At 39.8% G+C, this 17743-nt stretch overlaps 2 protein-coding genes across 2 annotated transcripts in view; both read left to right on the forward strand.

The window, feature by feature from the left end:
- Positions 1–6065, forward strand: part of TMEM233 (transmembrane protein 233) — a 50788-nt gene extending 44723 nt beyond the window's left edge. Inside the window, exon 3 of the mRNA XM_059409902.1 lies at positions 5936–6065. Within this exon, the coding sequence (XP_059265885.1) occupies positions 5936–6065 (130 nt within the window). The remainder of the gene's footprint in view (positions 1–5935) is intronic.
- A 5310-nt stretch (positions 6066–11375) lies between these two features.
- PRKAB1 (protein kinase AMP-activated non-catalytic subunit beta 1) overlaps positions 11376–17743 on the forward strand; it is a 16848-nt gene continuing 10480 nt past the window's right edge. The window contains exon 1 of the mRNA XM_059408556.1: positions 11376–11864. Within this exon, the coding sequence (XP_059264539.1) occupies positions 11706–11864 (159 nt within the window). The 5' untranslated portion in view covers positions 11376–11705. The remainder of the gene's footprint in view (positions 11865–17743) is intronic.

Below are 17743 nucleotides of genomic sequence, written 5' to 3' on the forward strand. Positions count from 1 at the left end.
CACAGAGAAGGGGCCCTAAAATCTGAATATAAACTCCTTTCAAATCCTTGGCTGACCCCTTAACTGCATATGTGGAGCCCAGCAGGGAAAAGAGAGAGGGGGGGTGGAGAGGGAGAAGGAAAAGGAAAAGGGAGAAGGAGAGGGAAGAGGAGGAGAAAAAGAAAAAGAAGACAGTTGGAAAGCTTAAGGAACTGAACAGAGATTTTAGCAGATCCTCAGGGCTGGCAGGCAGAGTTTGGAGTTTAAGTTCCACCAAATGAGAGAAGATCGGTAACCCCTCAGTAGTTCTACTGAAACTCTAGAAGAGTCACACTTAGCCGTAAAGACCATACCTAAAGACTAAAGTCTAGAATGCACAAAACCAAAATAGACTCACCTGAAAGAAGCCTAAACCCATGCCTCTGCTGGATAAGTAGGGGTCATCAGTAATTTAATTTCACTGCCAGATAAATCAAAACCCGACACTTTTCTGAGGAAGATAACAGAATCCAAGTTCACTACAATACATCATACACAATGTCCAGCATAAAGTTTAAAAATCACTGAACATGTGAAGAAACAGAGAAGTATTATCATCAAGAGAACAAACAGTTAATAGAAACAGACCAGAAGGAGAGAGAAGAGAGCAGTAAAAAAAAATTTTTTAAAGAAATACTGACTTAAATGTTTCCAAATGTCATTTAAAATATCATCCCATATATTCAAGAGGCTCAAAAAACTCTAATATGGAAATAGTTAAAGAAAACCAAATTGCTGGAAACCAAAGTTAAAGAATATAATCTAAAAAGCAGCCAGAGGGGGTAAAATAGATTATATACATGGAAACAATGGTGAAAATCATTGACTTCTCATCAGAAACAATGGAATAAAGAATACAGTGGAATGACAACTGTAAAATAAACAACTATCAAGCTCCAGTGAAAATATCCTTTGAGTAGAAAATGAAATAAAGACATTTTTGGCCAAACCAAAGCTGAAAGTGTTGGTTTCCAGCAGATCTGTAGTACAATAAATGTTCAAGGAAGTCCATTAGGTTGAAGGAAAGGAAAGCCAGATGGAAATTAGTATCTATGGAAAAAAATTAAAAGTTCTGGAAATGTTAGATGTGTGAGTAAATATAAAAAACCATACTCTTCATCGGAATGTCAACAGGACTTTTTGCAGAAACTGATAAGCTGAGTCTAAAATTTAGATGCTACAGCAAAACCCCAAGAATAGTATATTGTTTTAGCTGTTCCAGTTACTTTTTCTTCTTCTCTAAGGGCCTATCATGTGCTCTCCTCACAAATAAAATCTCTGCATCTGGGAGAAATGGAAAAAAACAAATAAAATACAACCCAAGCATAGCTAAAACAATTTTATCAAGGAAGAGCCAAGTTATAGGACTCATACTGTCTGATTTCACAACTGACTATACAGCCACAGTTATCAAGAAAGTGTGATATTGGTGATAAGACAGACACAGAGATTAATGGAATAGAATAGGCTCCCAAAAGTAGACTTGTACGTATATGTCAATGGATTTTCACAAAAGTGCAAAAGCAATTTAATTGGGAGAAAATAACTGTTTTCAACAAATGATACTGGAACAATCAGACATCCACATGCCAAAAAAAAAGAACCTCAACCATGCCTCACATGGTAATATAAATTGACTCAAAATAGATCATAGATCTAAGTGTAAAACCTGAAATGACAAAACTTCTGGAGAAAGCATAAGAGAAGGTGGAGAAACTAGAACCATTTTGCACTGCTGGTACAAATATAAACTGGTCCAGTATGGCAGTTCCTCAAAGAACTAAAAATAGAATTACCATATGATCCAGCAAATCCAGTTGGGGGTATACACCAAAAAGAACTGGAAGCAGGGGCTCAAAGAGGTACCCACACTCATAGCATCAATAATCGTAAGAGCCAAAAGATGGAAGTGACACAAGTCGACCAGCGAATGGATATGCAAATGAGGTATATACACATCATGGGATATTATTAAGCCTTAATCAAGATGGAAATAACTGGGGCACCTGGGTGGCTCAGTGGGTTGGGCTGCTGCCTTTGGCTCAGGTCATGATCTCTGCTCAGCGGGGAGCCTGCTTCCTCCTCTCTCTCTGCCTTCCTCTCTGTCTGCTTGTGATCTCTCTCTGTCAAATAAATAAATAAAATCTTTAAAAAAGAAATTAAAAAAAAAAAGATGGAAATAACTTACAACCTGGATAAGCCCTGAAGACATTATGCTAAATGAAATAAGCCAGTCACAAAAACTCACTTTCAGGAAGGAGTCAAATTCACTGAGACAGAAAGTAGAATAGTAGTTGCCAGGGATGGGGCGGGGGAGTTGGGGGAGAGAGGGGACTGGGAGTGGGGGAAAGAGGGAGTGTAAAGTTATGGTTTAATAGGTATAGAATTTCAGCTTTGCAAGAGAAAAGAGCTCTGGAGATAAATGGTGGGGACAGTTTTGCAACAATGTAAATGCATGTAATGCCACCAAAAGTACACTTAAAAATGATTAAGGGGGCACCTGTGTGGCTCAGTCCATTAAGCCTTGGACTCTTGATTTCCACACAGGTCATGACATCAGGGTCAGGAGATTGAGCCCTGCTTCAGGCTTTGTGCTCAGCTTGGAGTCTGCTTATCCCTCTCCCTCTGCTCCTACCCCCGCTCTCATTCACAAATAAATAAATAAATAAATAAAATCTTTTTTAAAAAATCAACAAAAAATTTGTAAAAATAAAAAGAATGAGGGGCGCCTGCGTGGCTCAGTGGGTTAAAGCCTCTGCCTTCGGCTCAGGTCATGATCCCAGGGTCCTGGGATGGAGCCCCACATTGGGCTCTCTGCTCTGCAGGGAGCCTGCTTCCTCCTCTCTCTCTCTCTCTGCCTGTCTCTCTGCCTACTTGTGATTTCTGTCTGTCAAATAAATAAATAAAATCTTAAAAAAAAAGAAAAAGAAAAAGAATGACTAAGATGGTAAATTTTATTTTATTCATATGTATTCCTCATTTTTTAAAATTTTCTTTTTAATGAGCTTTTTTAGTAATCTCTACACCCAACATGGGGCTTCAACTCATGATCTCAAGATCTAGAGTCAAATACTCTATCAACTGAATGAGCCAGGCATGCCATGGTTTTTTGTTTGTTTGTTTGTTTGTTTTTTGCTATACTTTATGACTTTCTGACTTCCCAGTCACTGAGAAGACAATGCACCTACCCAGATTAATCTCTTCTGGTAGAAAATGACTTGCCTGGACAATGCAAACCATCCAGTCTGGAGCCCATACTCTGAACCACATCCTCTACCTGACTTTTACACTCCAGAACGCAAAAGTCTTCTGCCCTAAATACCCCAGGGCCCAGTACCAGACAACCAGAGACCATACCTACAGTCCAGAGCTCACCAAAACCACAATAAAGGCTTTTGTACCTGCTTTCCCCTCACCCCCACTATCTGTGGCCAACCTGAGTGGCATGCTGTATCCCCTCCTCTTGGAAACTGAGCGGGGTATTTCCATGGCCATCATCTCCTGATCTGTTGGCCTACCCGCACATGAATAAATCCAAAATCCTCATTTTACAGCAGTATATTTTAGTCAGTTTTTAAAAGATAAATATTTTTTTAAAGTATTGAGTAAGATTGACGTTTCAATTATGGTACATCTATGCTACCACAGTTTGGTATGGCAGTTAAGGAGGCAGACTCAAGAGTCAAATTTTCTGCATCCAGATCCTGGCTCTACCACTTACTAGCCTTGTGATGTTGGGCAAGTCACTTACACACCGTGCTTCAGTTTTCTCACGTGTAAAGTGGGGGAAATGATAGAATGCACCTCTTAGGGCTTTGTAAGTTTTCAATGGGTCCAAACAAGGAAAATGTTTAGGTGAGTGCCAAGTATACAGCAAGTACTCTATAAAGCACTCTATAAAACTATTACTGTTATGGAATCTGCAGCCGTTTAAAAATGAGACAGATCTGTATGTGCTGACATGGAAAGAGACACTAAGGGAGTAGAAATTCCCCACTGTGTCAATTTTCTAAAGGGGAGTCATATAAGCAAATACTTCTTTTGGAAAAAGTTACACAGTAACTAAACAAAATATGCCCCTCAAAAAGTGTACTAGAAATGGGGGGAAGGAAATAGAGCTCTGGTAGAAGGTGTAAGGGGAGCTTTTTTTAAATTCAATATCTCCTATACTATTTGACATTCTTACGATGTTTGTTCATACTTAAAAATACAAATATTTAATTTTTTCAGAAGACCGTGGGACTTTCTCAATGTTCTTTATTGCCACCTAGCGGATGCTTGGGGGTATTGCCTGCCATAATCACTATCAGGTTAAACTTACATAATGTGATACTCCTTCTTGATTTAGTATCTTACATCAAGCAATTCATAGCCTCCAACTTTCAGATGATAATGAGTTGTGTAACAGTAACAAACACAGATACATATTATAAAAGTCAATAGATGCTAAAAAAAAATACCTTGATTTCCTTTATTGAATGATCATTCTGGCTTTATGTTTATAATCTTAGTTAGACCCATTGGCCTAACTCAATTGATCTCACCCTGTACCCAATTATTTGTCCACAATGCCTAAATTTCTACATAAGTATGGTCACCTGGATCTGAATACGGATTCCATGACTTCCTAGCTGTGTGATCTTGAGTAAGTCACTTCGCCTCTCTGAGCTTCAGTTTCTTCTGTAAAATACAACTGATAATAATAGTAGATCCCTCAAAGGACTCTTGGTAGCCTTATGAGTTGATACATCAAGCACAATGCAAGCCACGTGATAGGGGTTGGTAAACAATTTTCGGTGGAAACACCTACAGACTTCAAACTTCTTCTTAATTGAAACCTCCTCCAGGAAGCCTTCCCTGACTAGGTCACATTCTTCTCACAAGGTTACATTTCTCCTTCCTAGCATTTATCACAGATGACTGTTGGAGTTGTTTGATTAATGTCCATCTTCTCTAAGAAGATCATAAGACTATCAGCACAGGGCCTGGGTCTGGTTTTACCCATCATTCTATCCCCAATAGTACCACAATGCCTGGCAGACAGTTGTGCCATATATAATCATTGACAAAGAAATGAGCCAATGAAATTAGAAAACTGAAAACGTCTAAAATATTAAATGTTAACTACAACAGGTATCACAGACTAGTTAGGGTCTGATGGGCAGAACAGGAGGCCTGGACCAGACGGGCCATCCTACAGGACAGCGTACATAAAATAAACTGGGAAGAGAATAAACTGTTCACCTCTAACATTTGTCCTAGGACCAGCCCTGTTTTTTTCAGTCAAGGTAAAATTCATGTAACATTTAATTAACCATTTAAAAATGTACAATTCAGTTGTATTCAGGACAGTGTCCTGCAACCATCATCTATACTAAGTCCTAAAACACGTTCATCGCCCCCAAAGAAAACCCCATCTCCATTAAGAAGACACTCCCCATCCCCTCTTCTCTCAGCCCTAGGCAGCCACAATCTGCTATTTCTAAGGATTTACCTATCCTGGATATTTCATATGAACAGAGCCATACAATATGTGGCCTTTGTGGCTGCCTTCTTTTACTTAGCATAATATTTTCTTTCTTTCTTTCTTCCTTCCTTCCTTCCTTCCTTCCTTCCTTCCTTCCTTCCTTCCTTCCTTTAGATTTCATCTAACCACTTGAGAGAGGCAGCACAGGGAGAGGGAGAAGCAGAATCCAGGCTGAGCAGGGAGCCCACCACAGGGCTCCATCCCCGGACCCTGGGATCATGACCCGAGCCCAAGGAAGAGGTTTTACCAACTGAGCCATCCAGGTGCTCCGACTTAGCATAAAATGTTCAAGGTTCATCCTCCTTGTAGCCTGTGTCAGTACAGCTAACCCTTGAGTTAACAGCAAAAGCCACAAGGCGTTTATCTACAACCGCCCACCTTGGTCTCCAGTTCCCCAATCCAAGGTGACTGGCAGAGACTGCACCTGCTGGCCTCTGAGTCCCCAGGAAGGTCCGCCAATGCCCTCGGCAGCCACTGGGCCAGGACCCCTGGGCAGGGCTGCAGGTCGCCCCTGCGCTGATGACGGAGTGGGGGGCATTCGGGTGGAACACCCCGGCCTGTGAGCTGGAGGCTCTGCTGAAGCGGAGGGACGCGACCAGGAATGGGGCTGGGCAGGAAGCCCCGAACCCCTCGCTGCCCTTCTCCTCCTGGCGCTGGGACTCGGGGCTGAACCAGTCACCGTCCCCTCCTACATGTGGCTGCAACTCCGAAGCCTCGCAGAGGCCAAGCAATCATATGTCGTCCATGTCGCCACAACAGCCGAAGGCCACCAGCTGGTGTTGCACCTCCAAGCAGAGGGGGACAGCTTTCCTCTGCCTCCGGGTGCCGTCGTTACCAAGCCAAAGCCACCAGTCTGTAGACACCGTCATCCTGAGGCCAGGCACGGAGGAGCCGCTGCAGAGTACCACCGGGCTTATTGGTAGACTAAAAAAGGGCAGGTCGGAAAGTTATACCCTGATTTTCAACAGGGCGGGGCAGAGGGCGGGGCTCCTGCCCCCAGCGGTTCAAAGGTCAACCGTCCTTCTTTCCTTTTTATGCCCGAGTAATATGCCACTGTATGGATTACCCCACAGTTTGTTTCTCCACTCTTACCTTGATGGATGTTTGCATTATTATTGTGCATTTTGCAAATTATTTGCAAGATTAATATTTGCAAATTATTATGCATTATTATTGTTATTGTGAATGGTAAGTGCCAATCCAATGTTTTTTTAAGCCTGCGTGGTCTGTCAGATCATGAAGAATGAAATATCAGTGCCCTGGACCAGAAATCAGGACACAGGGTGGGTCCTGGTGATGACTGACAGCCACTCACTAGTATAACTCAGCAAGCAACTTTACTCCCTCAGCTGTAACCCAAGAGATTGAACCAGAATTTTTGTGTAAGTTATTTATTTGGAAGGTGGGTCTGAGTATTTAATTAGGAGATGATCCCCAAAAGTGACAAAGTTAAGAAGGGAAGGAAGCCAACAAATTTAGTGTGCCTTTAGGATCACATTATTGCACTGGGCAATTAGGGTTGGGTTCCACTGGGGACCTCTGTATCGACACTCTATGGAATAAATCTTAGAGCTGTCTCACCCAGTGGACAAGGGAACTGGGGTATTTATCCACTAACTCCTGTCTGTCACTGGTGAGCACCGTTCACAAGCTATTCACTCTGTGACCCCTTTGGCCTCCCATTTGTGCATGCCAAGAATGCCCTAGATGGTCCTGAGACAGAGTCATGTGTGCTTCCAGTAGGAAACTTTGGGCATACACGCCCTCTGCAGATGAGGTCCAATGGTCATCAAGGATGCATGTTACAGGGATTATCAAACTCTGATCCTCAAATCCCTGGGAGCTCACATTTCATTTTATTTAGGGTTTTTTTTTTTTTCTTTCAGGAGCTCACATTTTAATTAGAAAAATACAGCCTTCTCTTCTTCTTCTCTTTTTTTTTTTCTACCTTAGTTGAATCTTTGCCCGAAAACTGCTTTAGTTTGTTTCAATCATCTTCCTGGAAAAGGGAATGTATATGTATATTGATACATCCTTTTCTCCTCCATTCCTTCAAAATTCTTTGAAAGGCAGAAGACTCTGGCTGAACTTTATTAAGACAGATGTATTACCTTGAGCTGGGCACTACTTCCCTCTAGGTCTCAGTTCACCCTTAAAAAAAATTTTTTTATTGAAAATAAATAAATTTCAATTTTTTAAAAAATAAAACAAAGATATAGGAAATCACACAAAATTAATGTGTGGCCTAGTGAATTATTATAAGGAAAATGATTTTATAACCTCCACCCAGGTCAAGAAATAGAATTTTGCCAGACACCCCACAAGTTACAAAGAGGCTATTTGCCCATTAAGGTCTCTTCCCTGGGAGTCTACACTTCTAAAACTGACAACTCTTGTGTTTTTATAATCAGCTCATTCGTAAGATTCAGCCCTATAGCCAAATTCTAGGGTGTTGCCAAATATTTATCAATCCTTATGTGAATAAAATAACATGACTCCCACATGTAAACTTTCCCCTGAATTCCCACTTATTTGGGAGTAAAATCCAGAAATTTCACTTGGGATCACAAGGCCTAAAAGATCAAGCCTTTCCTCCTGTTTTCCAGTTCACTCCAGCCACCTCTATGTTTCTCCAGCATGTAAAACTCATACCCACCTCAGGGCCTTTGCCTGAGATGCTCCTCCCAAACTCTTCTCCCATCTGACTCTTTCTTATCATTATAGTCTCAACTGAAATGCCACCTCTTTAGGGAGGTCCTCAATGACAACTCCATCTAAAGCAGGGTTTTAGGACTCACATAAGTTCATTTGTTTCTTTCACAGTAGTAATCACTCTGAAATTATCCAGCTTATTTATGTTTGTGTATTTGTTTATGTATCTATCTGCCATGCAGGGCCCTTCAGCTTTGCAAAAAGGATTAACATTGTCTGTTCTGTTATTCCTTGATCCCCAACACCCAAAACAAAGCCTAACATAAATTGGCTCTCCACAAATATTTGTGGACCCAATACCACAGAATGAACTCATTCTCTCTCTCTGCACAATGACATTTGCATCTCAGTAGGGAGAGGACACAAGGATGTCTACTGAAAAAGATGGACAAGTCTGCCAACATTGTCAGTGTTATTTACCATCACCTAGGCAAATTTCAGAAGGCCTCATAGAAATCCAAGGTAGACCAACTAAAAAGCAAGCTTATGGGTACCTCGGTGGCTCAGTGGGTTAAAGCCTCTGCCTTCGGCTCAGGTCATGAACTCAGGGTCCTGGGATGGAGTCCCTCATCAGGCTCTCTGCTCAGCGGGGAGCCTGCTTCGCCCCCCACCCCACCCCACCTCTGCCTGCCTCTCTGCCTACTTGTGATCTCTGTCAAATAAATAAATTTTTAAAAATACTAAAAAAATAAAAAGCAAGCTTACAACTCTCTCCCAACAGCTCACACACACTATGATCTGTCTTAGTCTGCTATAAAAAAGTACCACAGACTGAATGGCTTAAACAACAGAAATTTACTTTTCCTAGTTCTAGAGAGTGGAAAGTCCTGCGTCAAGGGTCTGGCTGGGTTTGAACTCTGCTGAGAGCTCTCTTCCTGACTTGTAGATGGCTATGTTGTCCTCACATGGTCTTTCTTCTGAGTGTGCATGGAGAGAGAGAATGGGAAAGTGGGGACATCTGGGACCCATGCTTTTACTGGGTTATCCTCTCTGAGCCAGAGCAGAAGTATTGAAGTTTTCTTCATGCATGAAAACATGTGCATAGCTTGGATAAAGGATCCACAAGTTTTTTTTAAGAGAACCCAAAGTTCAACGTCCTCCTGGCCATGGCTTCCTCACTGCTTAATGAGAACAAGAAAAACAGCTCAAAGAAAGTATTTAGGGTTATGCACTGGCTGGGTTTAAGTCCCTTCTGGGCACCAGTAGAACCCCTTGCCTACCTGAATTCTTGCCTTTCTGTGAATCTGTTTCCACCTTTACTCTGTAGGTTCCTTTGGGGCTGGAATCTTGTCATCTATTTTTGTCTTTTTAAAAAGATTCATTTTTAAATTACAAAAGTAGTACATCCTCACAGTAGAAAAAAATTCAAGCAATAAACAAAAAAGAGAAAGTCCCTTTTGATCTGGCCCTGTTTCCAATCCCTCTCCTCTCCCCAGATGGGACGACTATTAACAGCGTGTTATATATATTTCCAGAACTTTCCATTCACAAGAATAATGATGCCAATAAATGTGCTAACGTTTGTTGAATGTTTACTGAGTCAGGTGCTATGCTAAGCACTTTCCGTGCATGTTCTCAATTAATTCACAAAACAAGCCTATAAAGTCGGTGTTATTCTATTTCCTGTTTCACAAAAGAGAAAGCCAAGGTGGTAGTTACAAATGTGGTAAAGCCAGAATTTAAACCCAGGCAGACTGACTTCAGGGCTCATGCTCTTTACCCTCTAGTCTTCTGCCACTTTCTTTGGGATTTGGAATGTCACAGACACTTCTCCATAGTTACCCACAGAATTCTATTTCTTCCTTTTTAAAAGTTGCTCAGTATTCTATAAAATGAATCTATTTAATTCATTTTGTCATTCCGTTGACACAGGTTTTAAACATTTGCGGTTTTTCATGACTTATTTCATCAAATCTAAGATTCCATTGATTGTCAGAAGCACCTAGTTTCAGAGAGATTAAAATGTGAAATAAAATATGTATTTTTTAAAAAGTGCATCTTAGAGTTAATGTAATACGGCATGAGAGACCCTGCTGCAAATGAACATGCATCCATATAACTGGTATGCGTCTTCAGAAGCTCCCTGGAAGTAAAATTGTGCACTAAAATGTAGGTGCATTTTTTATTTTGATAGATACTACCAAATCCCCTCCAGGAGACCATTTGTCAGTCATCTGTCTTCAACTTACTTGACAAATGCCTGGCTCTTTGTAGGTATCAAATAAATGTTGGCTCAGTAGACAAAATGCACGAGCTGGCCCAGCAAATACCAAAGCATTTTGAGATATGCAAGAAACAAAACACAAAAAAACAAGAACAAAAAAGTCCCACCACCACCAAAAAAAAAAACCCACAACAGAGACTGACAGCAAAATTAGAGTATTTTAGGACCACAGTGTGTACACAGTTTTTGCTAAAGCACTGGCCACAATAAGTGACAAAAGCTAATAAGTTAAATAATGTCATACAGAATGAGGTGTCCAAAGTGATTATAAAATGCCTTACAAAATTATCTATCAAAAGGCTGTGCGCTCCAGTTTAAAAAAAAAATACACTAATAACTCCAGCATTTTATACCCCCCAGTACTAGTGAGAAATTTCCAGAACTCTTACGGTCTGCCATTTCCTCAAACACCTGCAAGATTACTTGCATCAGAATCACCTGGAGTGCTTATTAAAATGCAGACCCCACTCCACAGAGCTTCAGAATCATAATTTCCAGGGATTAGGGCCAGAGACTGTGCATTTTATGCGGTCGGTGCCTCTGAGGCACTCAAAAGCGTGGGAGCTAGCGCATTAACAGGCTTTAATAGGATGAGTCTCTTAATTAGATCAGCACTTTAAAGGGGCTCTTTGGCTGTCGAGTACGGAACCAAGTGGAAGCAGGCAAAGACAGCTAAAATAGTTAATGGCATCCACTCATTGCAGCTAGGGTAGAGGGGCCCAGACCGCCCGCGCGCTGGCACGCCCCCTGTCGGCCTTCAGCAGCCCGGCCTGGGTCCGGTTGTAGCAGCCGACTGCGACTGCGCGCTCCCAGGCCGGCGGAGGCCTCCTCAAGGAGCGCCAGCCGCGCCAATCTGGACCGGAAGCGGAACTGAGGTCGAATTAGACTAAGGCGCTTCGCCGGCCGCCCCCGCCGCCCCCACCCCGGATCCCGACTGACTCGCAGACGCGCCGGAAGCGGAAGTTGCTAAGAGGTGGGGGAGTTGTTGGGAAAGTCTCGGGTTATACTCGGGCTTCTCGGACTAAGTGCGGTTGGGTAACAAGTCTCGTCCTTCTCGCCCGCCTCAGACCGGCTACCGGCCCGGACCCGTCGCCCGAGGGGAGTGGCACTCGGGGCTCCGACTCCTTCCCGGGGTCCGTGTGACCCGCTGGTTGCCGTAGTCCCCTGCCCCTTTCCTGGAGCGAAGCACCGTCCGGCTTGCAGGGGTCCCCGCAGACCCTCGCCATGGGCAACACGAGCAGCGAGCGGGCCGCGCTGGAGCGGCAGGGTGGCCACAAGACGCCGCGGAGGGACAGCTCGGGGGGCACCAAGGACGGGGACAGGCCCAAGATCCTGATGGACAGCCCCGAGGACGCCGACCTCTTCCACTCCGAGGAAATCAAGGTGAGGGGGTGGGGGAATCCGGCTCCCCTTGACTAATGTTGAGGGGAGGAGACCTCTCCCAGATTCCCCGCCACATCCCCTCCAAAACTCAGCGTAACTGGGAAGGAAGTGATCCTTAACTCCGTGCACTTAAAAAGCCAGATGGTCCTGTAAGAGCCCTCGTAGTAATCCAGGAACCTGTGTCTAATTACCGATGAGAAAGTCACCCCGAGGGAGGAGGAACTGATTTCGTTTAACATCATTAAGGCGAAAGCAGCTCTGGGACAGCGTTTCAAATTCTTAATTAATTAAGATGGTTGAGCTAGCTGCAGATGAGCCTCAGTCTCTGCTCTCCTCGTAGGTATAGTTAGTTTCACTGCTTTGAGAAATTTTTCCTCACCTTTACGAAGACGGACACTTGTTGTAGGATCTGGCTTTGCAGTTTGTTGTCGATTTTGGAGATAACCCAGAGCACGTGTGTAAGCAGAAAGTAGAGTTACACAGCTGACTGCTGTTTTCCGAGGTGTTTCATTCTAACTGAAACTTTGGATTCACCAGACTACTTTAGAGCAGACGTAGAAAACTCAATCCGCTTTTGAAGATCAGCGGGTGAGCGAAGTGTCAGTCTGAAAGGGGGGCAGCCAGGTGGTACTCACGTTTTCTCTCCTATTGTGTACATATGGCTTCAGATTTAAAAGAGACCAAAGCAAAAATTTTTCAGGCCATATTTGGAGATCCTACCCTAGTTTGCTTTAATTCATCAAAACTTTGAAGATAAGCCTCCATGTTGCATCACCACTTCCTCATATCAGGGAGATCATATGATAGTTGTCTTTCTCTTATTTTGTTTTTGATACGAGCCATTCTGACTAGTGTGAGTTGGTGTCTCATTATGTTTTTCATGTACATTTCACTGATGATTAGTGATGTTGAGGATCTTGTCACATACCTGTTAGCCATCTGTATGTCTTTAGAACAGTCTATTCAGATCCTCTGTTTGTTTTTCAAATTGGGCTGTTTTCCTGCTATTGAATTGTATGACTTCTTTATATATTTTGGATATTAACCCCTTGTCAGATATGCTATTTGTAAATATTGTTTTCCATTCAGTACACTCCTTTTCATTTTGTTGGTTTCTTTTGCTATGCGGAACCTTTTTAGTTTTATATAGTTCCATTTGTTTATTTTTGCTTTTGTTGCCATTGCTTTGGGTGTCTAAAATATTTCAGATTTGAATAAAAGTGGAGTGAATCCTAATCCTGAAAGTGGAGCTATAATATTTACATTTCATTTACCAAAACTTGACAATATGTTTTCAGTATACAAAAATCAACATTTATCTATTACAGTATGGGCCTTATATATTAATTACTTTATCTTTATTTGGTGCACACTAAAACAAAAACAAAACAATTCAGACCTGTGTTGGAGAGAGAGTACACAAAATTACATAATGTAATATATGGTGATTTAATGGATTATTGAGGGTAATGTTGACAATACGGAGATTTCTCCTCATGCACTTATTTGAAAGCATAACCCATGTTAGAGGTGGTTTTATTGTGATGCTAATGTAAACGGTTTTCTATGAGTTAGGTTAATTTTTGCATAACCTATGATAATTCATAGATTTGTGCCAACATCTTATATTCTGACGAGATCGGGCACGTTCAGGGTGGTATGGCCGTAGACAACATCTTATATTCTGCAAAAAAATTTAGCTAGTCCAGAACTGAATATTTTTTATGGTGATATGCTTATAATTTCTATATTTACTAGTTCATATTTATGTGGTTTGTAGTTTATTCATATATTACATTCAGGTGCATATACAAACATTATAAATTACTGCTCCCCCCAACTCCAGAAACTACAATATACCTGAAATATTTATACATTTATAATGAAAACAACACAATACCACCTTGAAAGTGAATTGCCCTAGATGATTCATAAGGGGGATAAATAGACCCATAGTAATGCTTTGAAAACATTGAAAGAAATGTGCCATCAAAATGTTAATATGTTTTCACTTAAAAAAGAAAAAAGTTCTCTCTGGAAACTGGTTTACATAGGATTTGGAGTTAACATTCCAGTTTTTCAACTGATTGAAACCATTGGCTATTTTATTTACCAATGTTCTTTGGACTTAGTACCATCTGCTGTTTATTGTTAGGGCATGCAAAATTCCTCGGATTATATATCCTCCAGCAGATTTCTTTGTTATGGTCCATTTTTGTAGGCTGTTAGTTCAATTTTTCTTGGTAGCTCCAGTATTCCTTTACTAAAATCTGTGTTTTGGTGTAGTTCTTCTATGACCTGAACGACAAATTCCTACTTGTCCAAAAGAAATAAGAAAGCAAATGTAAATTATAATAGTTTAATTTATTCTGACCCTGTTAACTACATTTAATTTTTTTTTTTTTTGCTTTCTATAACTAGATATGTTTTTCTTATTTTCATTTGTTCCCTGAACTAAAATCATTTAACTTACCTTGTTACCCAAGGTATGGTTAAGCAGTACTTCATTCCACTATCCCATTAAATAAAGCTCTCCCTGATTTATTGCTTTTTTAAATGGTTGATTTTGTCTCCTTATTTCTCCCAGTTTCTTCACAGGAAAAAAAATACTGAGTCTCAACCCTCAGTATCTCAGAATGTTCCCTTTGGATCTAGGGTCTTCTTAGAGGTAATCAAGTTAAAGTGAGGTCACTAGAATGAGTGCTAATCCAATATGACTAGTGTCTTTATAAAGACAGAAAATTGGGTAATAGACACATACCTGGGAGAATACCATGTGAAGATTGATATTATGTTAATATAAGTCAAGGTACTAAAAGAAACTAAAAGAAAGGCCTGCACAGATTTTTCTTTAGCACCCTCAGAGGGAGCATGACTACTGACGCCTTGGTCCCAGATTTCTAGTCCCCAGAAGGGTGAGACAATACATTTCTTTTAAGTTGCTCAGTATGTGGTAATTTGCTACAGAAGCCCTAGCAAACTAATACACTTACTCACTAATCTCCTTGCTCGCTCTACTTCTTCGTGTTCCCAAAGTTTCCCAATTCTTTGGCTTTTTTTCATTGCTATTTCTTTGTAATGGGCTGCCCTTCTTTCACACTCATATGCTCAAAATTTACCTTTCATTTAAGGTCCTGTTGCACAAATGCCAGATTGTTCATGAAAATTACATGACCGTAACCAGAGTAGGTATCTAGGGCCATGCATTCTGGGAAGGTTTGTTTAATGAGTTATTGGAAGGAGACGTGAGGTATACACATGAAAACTGCTAAAAAGAGGTGCAGTGCTCTGGGACAGGTGCTAAGAAGTCCATACTTACGGGGAAGATGAGTAGTATGTAGGAAAATTCTCCCTATCTAACCTAAGCTCAGTTTCTGCACATTCCTCCAATGGCCCTGGGAAAATTTTTTCTTCGTTCCACTTATTCTAGTTCTTCCCAGGCAGCGTAACTGCTGCAAAAATGTTCTTCTCTATTTTATTCTGGTTCATTTTCATTTAGTACTTAGCATTTAATATGAAATTGATTTGGGGTGCAGTGTGACCTAATTTTCTTCTACAAGTCAACTTTTTATTTTACCATATATTAAAATCTTACATATGCCAGAAGCATATCCTTCTATTGATTGATTTTGGGGGCTAATTTTATATTATCTTAATTATTTCAACTCCATAATAAATTTGAATATTATTATGCAAGGCATATCCCTTTGATTACCTTTTTGTTTGTAAAACACATGTTAACAAGATGTTTAGTACTCTGGTTAAACTGAAGTACATCTTTATCTTTGAGTTTAACATAAAATTTTATTATGGAAAACTGATACCTTTAGAGTATTTCACAATATCATTATTAAATGTGAATTTTCACTCTTTAGCAAAATTTTCTGATTTTATTCACACTTAAAATATTTCTTTTTGAGGTCATTTATAATTGTCTTTATTATTTTTCCTCCATTAAGTTAGGATTATAAATGATTATTCACTTGGGTGGGAATAGTCCACTTTTATTCAGATTCTTTACTGAAGTAATGTTTCAATTCTAGTAAGCTTTTCCATTTTTGAAAATTTTAGAAGCACAAAAATGTAGAAATAAGAATGTCTCTTCTTTTTAATTATCTTGTTACATCAATGTTTTCTGATTTCTTATTGTAATTAGTTAGAACTTCTAAAAACAAGGAATAATAATGACTAGAGGCAGCATCCTTGATGATTTCTGTTTGAATGGAAATTTTTTTTACCTATCACATCAAACATGAATGGGTGTGAGATTTTCATCGATTGTCTTTTCAGTGTTTTCTGAGATGATTATACAGTTTTTCTTATGCAATTTATTGTTTTTATGTCTTGAAACATTTAATAAACTTTAAATTCTTCTTGCATTTCAGATGAAATCTAGCAGCATTTTATAAAATTCACAAATAAAATATTGAAGAAAATGTCTTCCATAAAGCTTTGAAGGAATTAACTGATAAGAATATGTTATATTAAAGTCTTTATATGAACCAAGTTTTTAATATTAAAAATTTTCTTTTTTAGTGTTTTGGGCTTTGACATTTAGGTCAATCTTGATACCTTATATTAGCAAATTTGCCTTTCTATTCTCACTCTAATTTCTAATTTTAATCATGTTTTATTTTTCTTTTCTTAATTGAATAGAAATTTGTTACTAAAAATGTTTACATATCTAAATTTGTACAGATATTTGTATTTGCTGCTTCTGTTAATATTGATTTATATTTTTATCACTATACTTTTTTCCTTCTGAATTCTTTGCATTTTATTATTATTCTTTTAATTTTTTTCATTGTGATACAGTGACATAAAAATATATTAGTTTGAAGTGTGCAGTACAGTGATTCAATATTTGCACATATTGCAAAAAGTTCACAACAGGTTTATTAGTTAACATCCATCACCACACATTGTTACAAAAACTTTTTTTGATGATGAAAACTTTTAAGATTTATTCTCTTAGCAACTTTCAAATATACAGCACAGTATTATTAATTGTAGTAACCATGCTGTACGTGACATCTCCAGGACTTAAATATTTTACAGCTAGAAGTTTTTATCTTTTCACCCCCTTTTCCCATATCATCCACTCCCATGTCCTGCCTCTAACCACCACCAATCTGTTTTCTGTTTCTATAAGCTTGCTTGCTTGCTCTCTCTCATTATAATTCTACTTATTCTTTCTTTATATTCCACGTATGAGATCATATGACATTTATCTTTTCCATCTAACTTATCTCACTAACCTATAATGTGAAAGTCCATACATGTAGTTACAAGTGGCAAGGTTTCCTTCCTATTATAACTGAGTAATATTCCATTGTGTATACATACAAAAACTTTTTTTTATCTATTCCTCTGTGGACAAACACTTACATTGTTTCCATGTTTTGGTGATTGTACATAAAACTGTAATGGCAGCACCTGGGTGGCTCATTCATTTAATTGGCTGCCTTTGGCTCAGGTCATGATCCCAGGGTCCTGGGATTGAGGCCCGCATTGGGCTCCCTGCTCATCATTGAACCTGCTTCTCACTCTCCAACTGCCTCTGCTCTGCCCACTTGTGCCCCCTCTCTGGCTCTCTCAAATAAATAAATAAAATCTTTTTAAAAAAAATAATACTGCAATGAACATGGGGTTGCAGATATCTTTTCAAGTGAGTGTATTCATTTCCTTTGGATGAATACCCAAAAGTGAAATTGCTGGATATAATTGTGATTCTATTATTAACTTTTTTTTGATAGTGGCTGCAACAGTTTACATTTCCATTTGTAGTGGGCAAAACTACCCTTTTCTCCATTTCCTTGCCAACACTTGTTATTTCTTTCTTTCTTTCTTTCTTTCTTTCTTTCTTTCTTTCTTTCTTT

Source organism: Mustela nigripes, chromosome 8, assembly GCF_022355385.1.
Source record: "Mustela nigripes isolate SB6536 chromosome 8, MUSNIG.SB6536, whole genome shotgun sequence".
Lineage (NCBI taxonomy): Eukaryota > Metazoa > Chordata > Mammalia > Carnivora > Mustelidae > Mustela > Mustela nigripes.